This window comes from Onychomys torridus, chromosome 7, assembly GCF_903995425.1.
Source record: "Onychomys torridus chromosome 7, mOncTor1.1, whole genome shotgun sequence".
Lineage (NCBI taxonomy): Eukaryota > Metazoa > Chordata > Mammalia > Rodentia > Cricetidae > Onychomys > Onychomys torridus.
The window spans coordinates 20,116,523-20,135,867 of NC_050449.1; the positions used below are offsets into that span (position 1 = coordinate 20,116,523).

The 19,345-nt window shown below is 36.8% G+C and overlaps 1 protein-coding gene across 4 annotated transcripts in view; it reads left to right on the forward strand.

Moving 5' to 3' along the window:
• Septin7 (septin 7) overlaps positions 1–19,345 on the forward strand; it is a 64,213-nt gene that overhangs the window by 20,169 nt on the left and 24,699 nt on the right. For all 4 annotated transcript variants that reach the window (XM_036192248.1, XM_036192249.1, XM_036192251.1 and 1 more), the window contains exons 4-6: positions 6,250–6,356; positions 15,059–15,159; positions 17,025–17,159. In XM_036192248.1, the coding sequence (XP_036048141.1) occupies positions 6,250–6,356; positions 15,059–15,159; positions 17,025–17,159 (343 nt within the window). The remainder of the gene's footprint in view (positions 1–6,249; positions 6,357–15,058; positions 15,160–17,024; positions 17,160–19,345) is intronic.

Below are 19,345 nucleotides of genomic sequence, written 5' to 3' on the forward strand. Positions count from 1 at the left end.
ATATGAAGAAACACTACATCTTAACCTTTGAGATGTCATTAACTTAAATTATATTAGAATTTTAGTTTAAAGAATAGCTTTTGAACATGTGTTTAGTAAAATAATATCTGTGGTCATTTGAATGAGATGTCCCCAATAGTCCCAGGCATTTGATCTCTTTATGTGCTGTTTAGGGGAAGTTTAGGAGGTGGAGCTTTCCTGGAGGAACTATGTCACTGGAGACAGGCTTTGAGAGCTTAAGGTCTCACCCTGTTACCTCTCTGCATCATGTTTGTGGTTCAAAATGTGTGCTCTCAGCCTTGTAAGATGCTAACTCAGAATTTTGAGACTAGAATTGAGGTAGGGATTAAAGGGGTAGTCCAACTAGGAAAAGAGTAACCAGTTGTATTAGTGAGGGATTTCTAGAGGAACAGACCAATGCAGTGAAATATATGTATATTACAAGAGGATTTACTAGATTGGCTTACATGGGTACAGCTGGGTAGTTCACTTGCATCCTGGAGAGGCTGAGAACCTGGTAGTTGATAAATCTAAAAAGCTGGCTGCCTCAGCAGTTCCAGTGTGGTGCAGAAGGCCTGCTGCTGTGTTCCAGTGTCAGTGAGCAGTCTCATGGTAGAAGCACTTAGCAAATAACCAAGGTGAGCAGGTAAAAGCATTTCCCCCAGACTTCTTTCTATCTCCTCTTCTCCAGGAAAGTGCTGCTCACCCTGAAGGGAGGTCTTCCACCTCACTTAATCCTTCTGGTGAATCGTTGGGTTAGAAATAGGACATGTGTGTCCAGTTAGAATGCAGTTTTTTTGTCCTTCTTTATCATAAGGTCTCTCACATACTTGCCCAGAGCCATATCTCTTACCTGATTCAGATCCAATGAAATTGACAACCAAGGTTAACAGTCACACTACTTTCTTTCTTTCTTTTTTTAATCACTTAAGTGTCAGGCATATGTTTATTATGTATGTTAAGTCATAATCCTATCATAAGAACTCATTTCAGAGATGACATTAAGGTTACTTGCTTACTTGCTCATAGTTGCAAATCGAGTGTTTCTGTTACTAATAGCCATGCAGAGGCTCATTTAAGAGTAATGAGTATGTATTAATACTCAGTTGAGAAGCACTGGAGCCAGTATACCTAGAGAATTCTTGATTGCAAATCTTTGTTTAAAAATTAATTAAAAACTATTATCAGGCTGAGAGTGGTGGTACACTTGGGAGGCAGAGGCAGGAAGATTTCTAAGTTCGAGGCCAGCCCAGGCTTCACAATGAGACAGTGTCTCAAACAGTGCATAAGCAAAATACCACCATCACCAAGAACCAATGTCAGGTTGGTCACAATGAGACGTGTCTCATTCTTGATGGCTGTGGCGTCAAATATATCTCTATTTGTGCTTCCCTAGAAAAGTGGCTTGGCATGAGGGCTTCCACTATGCTGAGTTCTACACCTCACTAAATTGTATTTAGTAGTAAATCTTAATATCCAGTCCAAGAAAAAAAAAAGTCTTGAAAATATGTCCTATATAAGCAATGTACCTGATAAAGCTATGAATTACATGTCAGTCTTAAGCCTGATTTTTTTTTCTTTTTTCTTTTTCTTTTTCTGTTTTTTTTTGAAACAGTTTTTCTGTGTAGCAGCCCTGGCTGCCCTGGAACTTGCTTTGTAGAGCAGGCTCGCCTCAACTCCTAAAGGCATGCACCACCATGCCTGGCTTAAGCAAGCCCATTTTTATTAGTACATTTTCATGACTTAGTTTTAAAATCCAGAACTAGGGATAAAGGAAAGAAAAAGATAGGGATGATAGAGAATGGTAGAGCAGCTGATAGGTTAAGTGCTTGATTAGTTTTTAGTTTGACTTTAGTTGAATTCCTTTGATTACAGACATTGTATATTATATATATTTAGGTATATTTAGGATGTTAGAAAACATACATGGCCATTTGTAAGTTATATCCACTATATAACGCAGGATGGCCTGGAACTCCATTGTAAAATTAGTAATAATCCCAATTTTTATTTCTAATTTCATTAATTTGAATTTTTCTTCTTTTATTCTCAGTGTAATTGATGGCTTCATAATTTTGAAGGCCCTTTTGGACAGCTCAGTTTTGTAAATTTTTTTTTTTTCTTTTCTAGTTTTTCTTTTTTGGGGGGCAGTCTGCCATAGCTATTATTTCGTTTTGTATTTAATTTGCTCTTTTCTAGATCCATAAGCTGAAATGGTCATCTTTTTAATCCCATCATCATTGTTATGTAAGCATTTACAACTGACAATTCCCTACCACTGCCTTTCTTAGTGCAGTAAGGTTGGCACACTGTGTTGACATTTTCATTTTTCTCTGTGTATATTTTACTTGCCTCTATAGTTTCCTCTTTGATCCTTTGGTTATATGAGAGTGTATTGATTAATTTCTAAATATGTGTAAACTTCTCCGTTCATTTTTATGTTATGTGTTTGTTTATGTGCTCATGTGAGCATGCATGTGGAGGCTGGACACGTTGACAGCAGCTGGCTTCCTTGGTCACTTTGAACCTAGACTGCCTGGTGAGCCCCAAGGACCTTCCTGTCTTCTGCTTTTACTTGGCTACTGGGGATCAAACTCTAGTCTTCATGTTTTCACTGCAAAGCGCTTTACTCACTGAGCTGTCTCTATAGCCTCAGTTTTATTTAGTTTTGATTAGAAAATACATGTTTTTATTTCAGTTTTTCCTTTTTTCAAGGCCTATTTGTTACTCTTTTTTTTTTGGTTTTTTGAGACAGTGTAACTTTGCGCCTGTACTGGAACTCACTCTGTAGCCCAGGCTGGCCTCGAACTCACAGAGATCTGCCTGGCTCTGCCTCCCAAGTGCTGGGATTAAAGGCGTGCGCCACCACTGCCCGGCCCCTATTTGTTACTCTTAAAGATTTGTTTTTGATTGGACTCATACTTACAAGTTCTCAGCGAGGACACTTTATGTTTCTTGGCAGTGTGTTCCTGGCTTCCTTCATTCTCTGAGCCAAAAGTTTAGCATAGTCTACAGCTTCCTCCTCGTTTCTTCTTAGTGTGTTGTTTCTTCAGAGCAGTATGCCTGTGTTTCTGTTGTAGGACACATGGAGTAACAAGTCGTTAAATCTTGGGAGCTTTGTTCCTGGGCTTCTTCTTTGTTTAGGGCTTTCTGATAATATATTCATGGACGTCATTTTCTTTAGAGAGATTGAAAAGCTTTCAGATTCTGCCAGCTCTTTTAGTCCCCAATTAATGAAGCACAGTAGTATCTGTCAGGCCAGGCATGTGCTTCTGTCTTTTTTTTTAAATGACAAAGTTGAGAAGACTTAGATTGGAAACAGACTTGTGCTCCCGCTCTCCAGTTCTTCATGGTGTATAGCAAGAATGCCCCTTACTCAACAGCAGGTGCACTCTGCCACAGGTCAAGACACCGTGTTCATGGGAAACCTTGCTTGCCTTACCCACCACTGATTCGGACCAACACTCACTCAGAGCACCAGCAGCCGCTTCTGTGGCCATGTGCTTCTCATGGAATTTACAGAACTCGTTCACTGTCCACTTGAATGAGTCTCTGACAGCAGATGGCTTTGTCCTGACACAGCCAGACACCCAGGGGACGTCACAAAAAGGAACGTATTTCAGTTTTTTAAAAGGCATATGAAGACTTTTAGTCATTCCTGGAAAATGTTTTACTTTACCCTTAAGAAAATGTGTATTAGTTAGTCTACTGGGTACAGTGTTTTCTCTATATTGTTAGGTCTACTTTGGTTATAATGTAGCTCAGATCTTATTGTTTCCTTAGATTATTGCCCATCTAGTTGTTCTGTTATGGGGTCCTCTTGGAGCCAACACAATTCACACACCAAGTCAATGCAGATGACAAAACTTATTGTAATCAAGGCACTGCTGATTGATCAGGCCCGCAGAAAAGACTTAGGAGCTGAACTGTGACCCCAAGCCAGGATGTTAGAGTTTTTAAACCTGAAAACCACAAAACATCTGTGCCAAGTTACAGACATACTTTCCACCAATCAGGATTCAGGGATTAGGGACTTTCCTAGGAACATTTCTCTGCATGGGGCCCTTATCTTCTCATTGGTTGGTTTACTCAAATGTGGTGGGGTACCTTGCCCATAATTTATGTCTCACCTTGTCAACCAAGATGTCAGTTACCCAGGGAGGTCTGGGGGGTTCTTGGGAACTTTAAACTTTGTTTGACCTTTAATTCAAAATGGAAGTTCTTTCCAAAATGGCTTCAGTTTGGTTCCTTCTTACAGTTCTGTTTATGGCTGAAGTGTCTAATTATAGAACTATTTTTTTTTCAAATGATATTTTAAGATTTATTTATTTATATGTATATAGAATAGGGTGCCAGATCTCATTACAGATGGTTGTGAGCCACTACGTGGTTGCTAGGAATTGAACTCAGGACCTCTAGAAGAGCAGTTGGTGCTCTTAACCTCTGAGCCATCTCTTCAGCCCAGAACTATTTATTTCTTCACTTTTAACTGTTTGTTTTATATACTTTGAAATTTTGCTGTATGCTATCTGTATGTTTACAAGTGTTACATCTTTGTGAATTGATACTTTTATAAATATACAAAGTTCTTTGTTGACTGTCCTGACAGTTTGGATGTATCTATTTTGTGTGGTACTAGGGTGGCTATTCTACCTCTTTTGCATAGAGTGTCTTTTTTAGCCTGGTTGTCTTCTTAGTTCTAGTGACTCCTTTATAGATACCATGCAGTTGTATACCACTTTATCTGAGTCTAGAAAATGAACGTGTAAATATCAGTGAAGAACTTGCACCATTCTGCTATTTGTTCGGCTGTTTTATAGCTGTAAGGGTCTTACCTCTTTTGTGAGCTATTGTAAACAAACAGAACCCAGCCTGCATATGTAAAGTTATTTTTTTCAAAACATGCATGTTACTATATATTAATTAGTAAAGATAAATGCATTAACTGTTACATCAATCATCACTGCATTTTATAATGTATTCAATCTTGTATAATGTATACCTTAAAGCTATTTGTGTTTTGGTAAAACTGAACTGTATGCTCTTTACTATATACAAAACATAAAAAAATTAAAGAGTATGTGATCATAGTAGAAATCACGCCCTAGCTTCTTCTCTTTTTGGTTGGGCATGTGCATGGAAGTACGGGTGCCCTTGAAGCTAGAGTCATTGCAACCCTGGAGCTGGAGTTACATACAATTGTACACTACCTGACATGGTTACAGGGCACCTATTTGGTTCCTTTGCAAGAGCAGGATGTGCTCTCAACCCCTACTAAGCTATCTTTCTAGTCCCAGATTGCTAATTTTTTCTTAAAGATTTATTTATTTATTTATTATATATACAGAAGAGGGCGCCAGATCTCATTACAGATGGTTGTGAGCCACCATGTGGTTGCTGGGAATTGAACTCAGGACCTCTGGAAGAACAAGCAGTGCTCTTAACCTCTGAGCCATCTCTCCAGCCCTAGATTGCTAATTTTTAATATCTTTAGTCATTCAGTATTGTCAAAGCTTAGTACTTTTACTTTTTATTTCACTGAAGCAGTGATACATATAGCTAATTTTTTTTTTTAATGTCACTGTCTTTGGTCACTAAAACACATTTCTGTTGAAGTGTCAGTTACAGTATTAGAAATGTTACTCTTAAAAAAGATGGATGGTAAAATATTAAACATCTATTTTAAAAACCTTTGACAGTGTGGCTCTTATTTGGTTAGCTTTTCCTGTGGCTGTGACAAATACCCTGACAAAAACAACCTGAGAAGGGTTTATTTTGGGTCACAGTCATTGTAGCAGGGAAGGCCTGGTATCAGAAGCTTGAGGCAGCTGGTCACACTGCATCCAGTCAAGAAGCAGAGAAAGTTATTGCTTGGTCTCACCTAGCATCTTTCTATGCAGTCACTCAATGTGAAACTGAGGACAAACATTTTTTCCCAGGCCCGCTCTTTTCTGAAGGAAAACAGAGGATCTGGGGAGGAGAGGTGGTGCGCAGAACTGAGAGGGCTGGAGGGAGGGGACGCTGCAGTTGGGGTGTATTGTATGAGAGAAGAATAAATAAAAAGAAAACCATTATTTTCCAATATGGAGTCTTGATGTTTTTGATTATGAGCCTATTCTTTAGTGGCTGAACCATCTCTCCAGCCCTAATATGGAATCTTTGGTATATTTTGAATGTCACTAACTAGCATTATTATATTCATTGTATAAATTGGTTGAATTTGACAGGTTTTTCTTCTATTTCTTTTAGGTGAATCTGGACTGGGAAAGTCAACATTAATCAACTCATTGTTCCTCACAGATTTATATTCTCCAGAGTATCCAGGGCCTTCTCATAGAATAAAAAAGACTGTACAGGTATGTATGGTATTGCTGTTAACTAATAACAGTTATGTCAACACACAACAAATTCATTTTATTTGGTGTCTAAAAGTAGATTCATACTTGAAGTGGAAAGTGGTAAACACTACTTCATTAAACTAAAAACAAAAACATATATATGTGATCAGCGATATTATCTTGACTAGAGCCTGCCATAATTGCTCTGATGACCCTCTTAGAAATTGCGTTGTGATGTAGTAATAACCCTAGGGTTGTGTAGTCCATTATGATACTCTCTTTGGACATATGACTAAGGTTGAACCAATAAAATTAAATAAAATTTAGAATGCAGTTTCTCAATTGCATCATACACATCTCAAGTGCTCTTGTGCTAACCACATGTGCTAAATGGTTCTTATTTTGGACAGTCATATATAAAACATTTCTACTATTGGCTGTGAATTAATACCATATGATAGTTAAATGGCAGTAATACTTATGTCAGACTGCGAAGCCATTTATCATTCAATTTATCACCTCTTAGTCTTATTATGCATACTGATGAGCTGAGATCTTACTAAATATAGTTCCTGATCTTTGTATGTTTGAGGTAGAACTGGACTTGTGCATTTCTAACAAGTGGTGTGGATACTGCTGGTTGTCGGAACACGCTTTATAAAATGGTCTAGACTCAGTTGTTTTCAACCTTCCTAATGCTGTGACCCTTTAATATAGTTCCTCATGTTATGGTGACCCCTCCCACCATAAAATTATTTTCATTGCTACTTCATAACTGTAATTTTGCTACTGTGCTGCTGATTCGTAATGTAAATATCTGAAATGCAGGATAGCTGATATGTGACTCAAAGGGGCTGTGACCACAGGTTGAGAACTGCTGCTCAGACTCTAAATCTGCACTTTTGCAGCACAATAGCTTGTAGCTCCGTGTTGTTCCTGAGCTTTTTTAAGAATTGTATTCCACATTGAGATACTCTGCAAGTGTGACATGTGCTTCAGATTTTGAACACTTAGCATGGAGAAAAGAATGTAACCTCTCATTGGTTTTTGTTGTTGTTTGTTGGATTGTTCTTTTGGTTTTTTTGTGACAGGTTTCTCTGTGTAGCCCTTGGGCTGTCCTCTAACTCAGAGATCCACCTGCCTCTGCCTTCACTCTCAGTGCTAGATTAAAGGCATTCACCACCACTGCCCTGTTCTCTCATTATTTTTGTATTAACCGTATTCAAAGTGGCTACTGAACAACTTAAATGTACTTATGGGGATCACTGTATACTTTTGTTTGGTAGCACTGCCCCAATTATTGATGAAAAGATTATTGGTGGGCTGTAAAGTAAGATACAGCACATTGTTGAGGCCTGTGGGTTTAGAGCTGGATTTGAAGTAGTGATTAGACCACTGTACAAGATGGATGGGCAGAAACACGCATATCATACTGCCTGGTGCAGTTTGGTAATTGATTAAGGAGTAGTTTTATGAAGAGATATTTTATTTCTCATTTAGCTTTGTTTGATTTAGAGAGGGAATAAAATGTAACCTTTAATTTGCCTACAGAAAAGTGTTCCTAAGAATGTGAGCCTACATGGCTTACTTTGTGACTAATATTGAAGATTTTAATCCTAAAGAAGAAAAACTTACCTTTTTCAATGTAGGCCTTAATATTCAAGATCAGAAAACTTGGAAATTTTTAATGAAGTCTATGGTATAAACTTTTAAGTTCAGATGTAATTGGTATAAAATAATCTGTTAGATATTGTCATGGACCTACAAAAACTATTCTTGGTTAGGTAATTTTCTGAGTTCTCATTATTGTTCTAACTTGTAGTTAGTTAATTCCAAGTCTACACAAAAAACACTGACTTACTGTTACCGTTTTCCAGATACTCCTGTAGATGCTATAGATGTTTATTTACTTGATTCTTACAAGTCTTAAAACTTCATGTGATAAATGGTGGTAATATCTCATTTTACCAATATGATTGTTGAGACAGACTATGCTGTGCCCTGAGATCATGTAATAAATAAATAAAAGAGACAAGTTTCAAATCCAGACTGTTTGTACACAGATACACACGTACATACACATACGTGTACACAAACACACATGCTCTAGGTGGTTAATGACTTTGTTGAATAGACTAATCGGTTCTTCAAAATAGGATTAGCTTTTCTTTACTAGTACTTTATGAATAACAGCACACTGTAGTTTTATAAGTTAGCAGTTTTCTTCTGGTTTGTTTTGCTAAATGACAATCTAAGGTGTTCCTTGGGAGCCATCACCTTGTTTTTTGAGATATGTCTTCCACTGGCTGGGAGCTTGCTACTTAGGTTATGTTGCCTGGCCGGTGAACCGTAGGTGTATTCCTGTCTCCACTGTCCAATATTGGGATTGCAAATGCACATTGCTGCACATGGCTGGCTTTTATACATAGATTTTGGGGAATCAAATTCAGGCCCCTTTGCTTCTGTGGCAAGAACTTTACTGACTGTTTTCTCCCCACCCTTCATTTTTAGCTCTTTCCATTCGCTCAGTAACTTTTGCTAGTGCTTTAATAGATGAAAATATTAACATAGTAATTTTGGGATTTGACACAAAGAACTCTAATTTAACATGTTATTTGACAAAATATTCAGTGAGAGATTATAATCTTCATTATTCTGTTATTCTACAAATTGAGGTAACATCTGTTAGAAAGGATTCATAAGATGTCATCACTGATTTTCTGTATTGTGTGGCACAGTTTTCCTTTGTCCTTTTTCTAAGTTTTGTTCTGAAAATGCTTTGTTATGAAAAGGCCTTTTTGAGGAAACAAAGGGCACAAACTAGAGCGTAGGTATTATGAATTTTCACATCTATCCATACATCTGGGCAACCTGATTTTGGGTTAATGTGTACTACATTTTCAACATTCCAGAAAGTTCCCATGTGCTTCTCCTTTAGTGCTGGGTCACTCCCTCCCCAAAGACAAACCCCTCCCCTCTCTAGATGAATTTGGATGTTCTTGAACTTCATGTGGATTGATTCTTGAAATAGATTTCTTTCCCTGAGAATTCTTTTTCTCACTTGTTCATGCTTGTTGTACTAGTTCTCATTGCTGGGTAGTATTGTTGTGTAGAAATATATCATAGCATGTCCTTTTTGTTTTGGATAAACATTTGGGTTTCTGTGTTTTACTAATACAAATATCCTGTTGTGTATGAATGTGGAAAGACAAAGACACTTCATTGCTTTCACGTATTTTCCATTTGTATGTCTGCTTTACTAATTGGCTACTTAGGTTACTTAGGAACTGCTTTGGTCATTTTAGTATTTCCTGTCTTTTTCTTTCTTATTTCCAGGTGTTCTTTATCTACATATGAATCCTTGACATTTTTGGCATTGCAGATGTCTTATTCCCAGCTAGCATCTATTTAGAAAGCTATAACTTTTGCTCATTTACTCTCAGGGAAGAACATGACATCTGTGGGCAAAAGTCATTCAAGAGGCCTGAATATAGTTAGAATGTGATCATCTTTTGCAGCCTTTTGGCAGATGATCTGTCCTTGAAGTAATAAATGTCTCAGTAGAAGGATTGGTCTACCCTTATTATATCACATTTCATACATAGAGACCAATATAGGCATACTGTCTAGAGTTTTGAAAGACAAATGTCTGTGACTTTAGTGACCTGGAGGATTTTTAGAACATTTCCAGTAGTCAGAAAATAAAAATCCTCTCCTGTGATGTGGCCAAAGAGTAAAACCGTAAATAATACTGCAATGTCATAGTCTCCTGCCTGAATGTTACATTTATAGTAGACTTGTGTTTTCCGGGAGAGTTCTGCTGACATTAATAGTCTTGGAAGATTACTAAGTATTTAAACTAATAAAGAACTGATTCTGAGGTCTATGCTCCTCAGTGGCTCCGATTCAAGTGAAGGTCTCACTTGAACGCTGAGATTAATTCCTAACCTCCTATGTTGTCCTGAGGTCCTCTGCTGAGCATGGCCAGATGTGAGCTGCCACCAGGAATGGTTTTCCCTGTACTAGTGATTCTCAGTGTGAGTGTACACCAGATGGAGGCAAAATCCAGATAATTTGCATTTCTTTTAAATTCTCAAGTTGTTGTAGTCACAGTTTAGTATTTAAGAATCCTTGCTCTGTAGTACTTCTGGATTGTTGTAAACTGCTTTCATTTTATCTCAGGGAGAAGGTTGGAGAGGGAAGTATTTCTCCGTAGTACTTCCAAGGATATTTCAGATTGAATGCAATAGTACCATGTTACTTCTGTCCTGGTTTATATATTTTTCCACGGTAGATTATAAAAATTAAATGAAGGGGAAAAATAGACAGTTGTACTCTCCATGTTCTTATTTCAGATATATATCCCAATATTGACAATTTTAACAAACTATATAATAGTATATTTATGTAATTATTACATTTTATTTCACTTTTTTATCGATTTTTAAAAATGGTATTTTTTGTCATTGTAAGATTGTGAACTATGTTTTCTGGGGGAAACTATCTTTTATTTGAGACAGTTTATTTTAGTTTTAATTTCTTGATTGGCAAATTTATCTTGATGTGCTGTGAAGTTTAGTGAATCACTAATAGTCTTGTAGTGATACAGATTAGGTAGCTACACAATTTATAGAGGTGAGAAAAATCGAAAGCAATAGGTTATACTCTTAGAATAAAATGCTTTATATTTATAGACTTCATGAAAAGTTTTCCTAGAGCCCAGTTAAATGTTCTTATAGATACCACTCTCCTCTTTTGAACCAGTCATTTGCATGAACATTTCAGTGCTTTACATATTAGGTGGGTCTACAGTAATGATGGACACAGTGTTCTCAAGGATCTCTAGTAGAAAAACAGGAAATATGAAATAACAACAATGCTGCTGTTAGTAAGATGCTGTTGGGAATTAGTGAAGTGGTGTGGCGGCGGGAGGTAGTAGAGTGGAGATGGGTGAGAGCTGTGCAGAAGAGGACAAGAACGGATATCTATAAATGGTTATGAAGGAAGCATTTATTCCCAAAGACCTACGCTAGCCTGTGATTTACCTCCTGGGTGCTCAGATTACAGTGGTAGGCTGTCACACCCAGTCTCTTTCACTTTTTATGTTTTCCAAGGAAACAGAAATAAAACTAAATGGAGTGTTTCCTGTCTTTGAGCCAAGTAGATGTACCAGGCTATCTCTTCAGAGCTTTGGCCTTACTGCTGGTTCCTAAGGAAGTATGGGTAAAGGAATAAACTCTCAACAGAGGGCTGGAGAGATGGCTCAGTGGTTAAGAGCACTGACTGCTCTTCCAAAGGTCCTGAGTTCAATTCCCAGCAACCACATGGTGGCTCACAACCATCTATAATGAGATCTGGTGTCCTCTTCTGGCCTACAGGTATACATGTAGGTAGAACATTATATACATAATAAATAAATAAAATCTAAACAAAAAACCAAAAACCCTCAACAGAAAAATTTAACCTTTTCTTCAGCATGGTATGCAGTTAATTAAATAACACATTTTGTTTATGTTAATAAATATCTTGAGAACATTAGATTAAAAAGTTTAGTGTACTTGGTAGTCCTTTTGGTTATAAAGCTGAATAACAATCATTGAAGGCTTGACTTGTTCCTAGATTGAAAAGCTATAATATTAGGAATAGTGGTATCTTTGATTTGTTGGATGTAGGGAGTCGAAAGATGCCTCAATAAATCAACAACACACATAAATGATACGAGATTTAGTTTTACTTAGTTTCTATAGAAAAGCGTAGTAGAAAATGCCCCTGCTTCATTCTCTTGTATAACTTCGTTTCTTTGGCATTAAGTTATGCATATAGTGTTAGAGAACTCTGGGTGATGCTTTGAAACATGCTGAAGTGACCTGCTTAAGAAGAGAGCATGGGAAAGTGACCATTTGGAGCAGATGGTTAGAGATCGTGGAAATTCCTAGGCTTGAATTAATTTGTTTTCCATGGATCCCATGAGGATACTTGCAAAACCAGATAAAAGGGTAAAATTGGATCCTATGAATGGCACTAGTTTACAGTTAATGTTTTTTGAATCTATGCCATTTGTTGCTGACTTCTTTGTGTTTGATCATGTATGGATACCCAAAATTTCATAGGCTAGAAATGGAAACTATCTTTATAAACAGACTCATCGAAGTACATAAAAGCTTCATTTTTCTTACCAAGTCAATAAACAAGTTGAACTTTTTAAAAAATGTACTAAGGGTTTGGGGATTTAGCTCAGTGGTAGAGTGCTTGACCCTCGGTTCGGTCCTCAGCTCTGTCAAAATAACTAACTAACTAATGAACGAACGAACGAACGAACGAAAGAAAGAAAGAAAGAAACGAACGAAAGAAAGAAAGAAAGAAAGAACGAAAGAAAGAAAATGTACTGAGGATTGAACCTGGGGCCTTAAAATGCCAAATAATCACTTTGCCACTTATAGCCCAGTACCTAATCTTTGTTAGTACAAACAGTCTTAAAACATAAGCTGTTGTTTTAAGGAATGTTGTTAATATATATATATATACTATTACTGAAAGAGTAATAGGTCTTGTTAATAAGAAAGCCAGAAATTATTTGAAGTAGATTTGTCTTATTATATGTATGTGATGTGTGTGCACACCATGTAACGTGGTGCCTTCAGAGGTTTAGAAGAGGGTGTTAAGTCTCCTGGACCTGGAGTTAGTTGTAAGCCTCCTTGTGACTGGTAGTAACCAAACTTGGTTCCTTGGCAACAAGTCCTCTTAACTGCTGAGCCATTCATTATTCTAGGCTCTGGTTATTTCTTTTTAATGATACATATCATCAATGAATAACTGTTATAAAAGAGCTGGGAATGAATTCAAGATATTTTGAAATGTAGATTTGATCAGATTATCATTAGACCAAAGAACCACAAAGTGTGAACTTCTTGATAATATAACACTGATGAATAGTTAAAACTCTTGTTTATTGGTACTCAGTTTTTAATCTATATAGACTTCATACTTACTAATATTTAATTAATACTTTCAAATATTCAGATTGCCAGTAGGTAAATATGCTTATATTTGGGATACTCAATTTTCACTGATCATATCAAGGTCACTGATCACTGATCGAGGTTAAAGCAGTTTGAAGAAGAATGATCTGCAAGATAAGTCCAAGGCTTATCTAAGAGACAGGAAACATGCCTTCCCATAGACTTGCATGTCTGAATTGCTGCCTTCTTTCCCCCAATTTCAATAACTTCTGATAATAAACTGCTTTTATCAAAAAACTCCTGATTGCAGTAAGAATATAATGTTCAGTTTGGTAGCTACGTGTGAGCTATTCAAGTTTATTCATAGGAAATAAAACTAAATATTCAATTCCTTGATCGTACTCATTAACATTCCAAGAGATAGGTAACCACATAACCAAGAATTGCTGTATTGGACAGTAGAGGTAAAGCCAATTTTGTCATCTCAGAAGTGCTGTTGAACATTGTTGCAAATGACTCTTGCCCAAACATGCTAGCCTCAGCTTCACAGTCTTTATATTTATCAGCAAATGTCTGTTAAAAATACCAGAGGGAGCCAGGTGGTGGTGGTGCACACCTTTAATCCAAGCACTCAGGAGGTAGAAGCAGGAGGATCTCTGTGATTTTGAGGCCAGCCTGGTTTACAGAGCGAGATCCAGGACAGGCTCCAAAACTACACAGAGAAACCTGTCTCAAAAAACCAAAAAAAAAAAAAAAAGCAGAAGAAGAAATGCCAGAGGGGAGTGAAAAGGCATCCTCATTTGCATAATCCTTAAAAGTATATCAAACTTTCTCAACCCAGTGGTTATTCAACATATTGCTGAAGCTGCTTTTCATATGCCTTTGATCACATTTTCATCTTAAATCTTAATGTCATTTTTAGGCATTTGACACTCAAAGTTTGTGTATAAGTCTTGGCTTCTTTAAGTTAGCTTACCCAATACATCTAGAGCCTCTGGGGAAAATATTTTTGCTCCTTGCTTTCTTTTAGACATCTGAAAGTTGATAATATATACCTTGGCCATACAGCTGGGGCTTGCAGGAAATCCATAAATTCTGCCAGGAACTAAAGCTGTAGTTGAAGGCTCTTTTTCTTACAGTACTTTCAAACTTCTGAAGACACTTGAAGTATGAGTTTGTCATACTATTTACATATGTTTTTCTTTCAACGCTATCCTAGTTGCTTAGACATGTAGGGGATGGGAAGATGGCTCAGTGGTTAAAGTGGTTTCCATCCTAGTGTGAGGACTGGAGTCGCAGTCTGCATCCAAAATCCTTGTGAAGAACTAGTGGGTGTGGCAGAGACAAAGGATACCCAGAAAAAAGTGACTAGCCAGACTAGTGATGTCAGTGAGTTCTGGGTTCAGTTGAGAGGCCCTGCCTCAGTACATAAGATGAAGAGCAATTGATGAAAACTTCCCTGTCAGCCATGAGCCTCCACAGCCATGCACATATAGGTACACCTGCACCCGCACACATGTGAACATATATGCACACACCATGTACATTTGAATACGTGTACACACACACACACAGAGAGAGAGAGAGAGAGAGAGAGAGAGAGAGAGAGAGAGAGAGAGAAAGAGAAAACATGTAGGTGGTTAGATTTAATTTGTAAACAGCTTTCCAGTTGGTTTTGAGAAACTTGAGTGTCCTTGCCTCTTGTTACAGGAAACAACTCACATAATATATAATTAACATATACACCAATGATTCTTACAGGTGGAGCAATCCAAAGTCTTAATCAAAGAAGGTGGTGTTCAGTTGCTGCTGACAATAGTTGATACCCCAGGATTTGGAGATGCAGTGGATAATAGCAATTGGTAAGAAATGTTTGTCCCCATTGTTTCCCAGCTCATTTTAAATACCAGTGTAGTTAATTACCCAGGCGTGATGGCACATGTCTTTAATCCTGTCAGTTGGGAGGCAGAGGCAGGCATATATTTGAGTTCAAGGCTAGCCTGGTCTAGATAGCTAGTTCTAGGCTAGAGCTACACAGTGAGACCCTGCCTTATAAACAGAAACAAAAACCTAGAACAACAAAAAAACTTAACAGTGAGAATCATTAAGTTTTTTTTTTTTTTTTTTTTTTTGGTTTTTCGAGACAGGGTTTCTCTGTAGCTTTGGAGCCTGTAGACCAGGCTGGCCTCAAACTCACAGAGATCCACCTTCCTCTGCCTCCCAGCTGGGATTACAAGCGTCCGCCACCACCACCTGGCCGAGAATCATTAAGTTTTAAATGATTAAGACTTGGGTTCATATACCAACTTTGCTGTATCTCTTACTTGAAGAAAACATTACCTGGACTGGTTTGTTTGTTTCTGTGTCTTTTTTTCTATTTTGGTGTTTTGAGACATGATCTCTTTGGGTCTCAAGATGGTTGAGAACTTAAATCCTCTTGCTTCAGCCTCAGATTTCTTTCTATATACTGTGGAGTTACTACCTCTTATAATATGTGGGCATATTATTATAGCATATATTATTATATGCTATAACAATATTGTTATATATGCTGTATAATATATTAATACCTCTTAAGCTGATATATATAATTAATTATAACGAATTAAAGCATTCTATTATAATTTTGTTTGTTATCTAAATTCTATCACACCCTAACTTGTGTAATATTTTAGATTTTTAGTTTTTCAGTAAATTATAGTTGAATCAAACACTCATGGAACTCTAGTCCAAAGTAATCTTATTTGTATTTATAAACTGTTTCTTCTTTGAGTTTCACATTGATGCTGAGTTGCAGTTAATTAACATTTTTCTTAACTCTTAAAATACCTAGTAAGCTAATCATGAGGTTTTTGTATTATTTAAATTTAAAACTGTGGATGTAATTGTTTTCAGATTATAAAATATTTAGCATTGATATAGTTATCAATGTAAATAATATACTAATTAATTATCAGAATTTGCTTTGACACAGAACAATTCATTTTTTAAATTTGAAAGTTAAAAATAATGAATCAAGATATATTTATTGCAGGTTTTTTAAATGATTTATTTATTATGTATACAGCATGTATGACCAGAAGAGGGCACCAGACCTTATTATATATGGTTGTGAGCCACCATGTGTTTGCTGGGAATTGAAATCAGGACCTCTGAAGAGCAGTCAGTGTTCTTAACCTCTGAGCCATCTCTCCAGCCCCCTTATTGCAGTTTTTTAAATCGTGTGTGTGTGTGTGTGTGTGTGTGTGTGTGTGTGTGTTTTCACACATACGTATGTATGTAGTGTATGTACATTCAGATGTGGAGGCCCAAGATCTAGGTTAATGTCTCCTTAATTGCTCTACACCTTTAGTTTTTGAGACAGGGTAAAGCTTAACAGTGTAGCTAGACTGGCTGCTCAGTGAGCTTCAGGGACTCGTCTGTCTCTGCCTCATACCTTCCCACAAGCTTGGGGCCAAAGGCACTGGTCACTATGCCTGGCTTTTTACATGGGTTCTAGGGTTGGAACACAGGTCCCTGTGTTTTCAAAGCAGGCCCTTTACCAATTGAGCCATCTCCCCAGCCTAACTTTACCTACTTCTAATCAGTATGTAGAACAATTTAAGATGTTTTCTAGTGGTGAATTATTTTTTTTAAATCAAATTACAACTATTATCCTTTAATTGTCAAACAGTTCATTCCTTTGTAGGATTGTAACTTAATTGTTCTGTTTATCTACTTTGTACAGCTGGCAACCTGTCATCGACTACATTGATAGCAAATTTGAGGATTACTTAAATGCAGAATCTCGAGTGAACAGACGTCAGATGCCCGATAACAGGGTTCAGTGTTGTTTATACTTCATCGCTCCTTCAGGACATGGGTCAGTACCTTGATGCTTTGCTATTCATTGTTTATAGTGTGTGAATATTTTAGAAGACTGTGTCTGTGGAGTACATATAACTAGATCATTTATTAAAGAACCTAATGCCATGTAAAAGGGGCTTGGAACAACCTAGACCTAGGTAGTTGCTTTCATCTGCTTCATAAAAAGAAGGGTTTCCAATTTTCATTCAGATTTTTGAGATCTTGTAATAGTTTTTTCCAGTTTTTGTTTTAACCATGCTTTTGTAAGAGCAAGTTAAAAACCATGTTTTTTGATTTGTTGAGCTATCAAAAAAACAGCAATACTTATTGAGTTTATGGAGTTTCTAAGAAATCCCAAGGTAACAACTTACAGACAAGGAAATATACTATAAGCCTAACAAAGCTTAAGTCCTAATTGCTTTCTTGTGCTATTTCTTTCTAAGTGGTTCATTACACTTGAATATGAAGATTACTGTGTTTACATCAGTATTATCCTCTTTTAGTAGTTCAGACTAAAGTGTTAAGACATTCATCTGATTTGATCTGTTTGATAGTAGCTAACCTCTTCTTTAAAAACAGAACAAAAACTCTGTACTTTTGGGTAGTTATATGTCATTATTAGCTATTAATATTTCCATTACTCTTCATCAGTCTTTTTAGGGGGATGATACGTCACAGCATAATCTAACTACCTAATTATTGTAATTCTACCCACTCTTTACCAGAAGGAACTAGACTGTTACATAACATAAACTAAGTAGTCTTGCCACCCAGTACTCAGAGTAATATAAACTCATTCCCTCCTGTTGTTTTGATCTCTTTTGCCTAGTATGATGCACATTTTCCACTCTACTAGTATAGGGAGCCATAATATGTAATTACTATTTTTTGTAGTAAGGTTGGAAAAGTTTCTTTTGTGCTTAATATGGTATAGTATTGTTAGAAGTTTATACATTTATATCACTAAGCCAGCACATCTACTTATCAGACTCAAAAAAAAAATAATAAAAATTTAAAAATGTGATGTGCCAGCAGGCTCTGATGGCACATCCCTGTAATCTTAGCACTTAGAAAGCTGAAGCTAGAAGATTATAAATTCAAGACCAGCCTAGGCTATGTCTTTGTTGATAGCAAGACTCTACCAAAAGAAAACAAACAAACAAATAAATAAATAAAAGAAAACATGGGCTAGGATGTAGCTCAGTTCAAGGTCCTGTGTTCAATCTTCAGGACAGCCAATTCTTCACCCCTGTCTCCCTCTTAGAAACCAAAACCAAACACCCACTGTCACATACTGTACATAACAGCTTTTTATGAGCGCTTAGGTAGCTCTTGAGCTTATGCTTTTGTTTTTTTGTCTTTTTTTGGGGGGGACAGGATTTCGCTATGTAGCCACAGCTAGCCTGGAACTCACTCTGTAGACCAGGTTGGCCTCGAACTCACAGAGATCCACCTGTCTCTGCCTCCTGAGTGCTGGGATTAAAGGTGTGTGCCACTGCTACCCAGGCCTAGTTTAGCTTTTTACTAGCAGTTTCCAAGAAGTCAGCCTAGTAAAACACCTACAGTTAATGAGTGAGTTTATAACTAATCTTTCAGACTTTTACCAAGTGTTAGTGATTCTCATGAAGTCACATTCTTATCATTCTTTGGGGCTAATTTTTATTTTTTAAAATTACATAGGAAATAAGAGTTTTTTGTTTTTTTAAAAGAAAAGAAATTCTGATTTCAATGATGTGCATGGCTTTAAGCCATTTCTTGTTTGTCACAGGGAACATTTTTATTTCCTGTGCCTGTTCCTGAACAGTATCTCAGCTTAACAGCTTTTAGAGATGGAACAGTTTTTCCTGTTGATACATGATACTTATAGATTAGCTGAAAGAATATGATAGTGAATTTGATCTGGAATTAGAGGTGACCTCTCTCTGTAGGTTGAAATGGCATAGTCTGGTAAGTGAATCAGGCTTTTCTCTGAGTCCCTTGATTCAGTACAACATAGTCTTAGAACCTTCCACAATCCCTACTTGTGTCATTACTAGATGTTGTTAGGCTTAAATTTCAGTTTTTATTCTTTATTTGTCTTGTTCACTGTTTAGTAACTGCAGTTATTAAAAGCTAGCTTTCAGATATTAAAATGCCATTATATCCTTTTAATATTGATTGCCACTTTAACACAAAAATCAGTGTTACTCAATGAGCTTTATA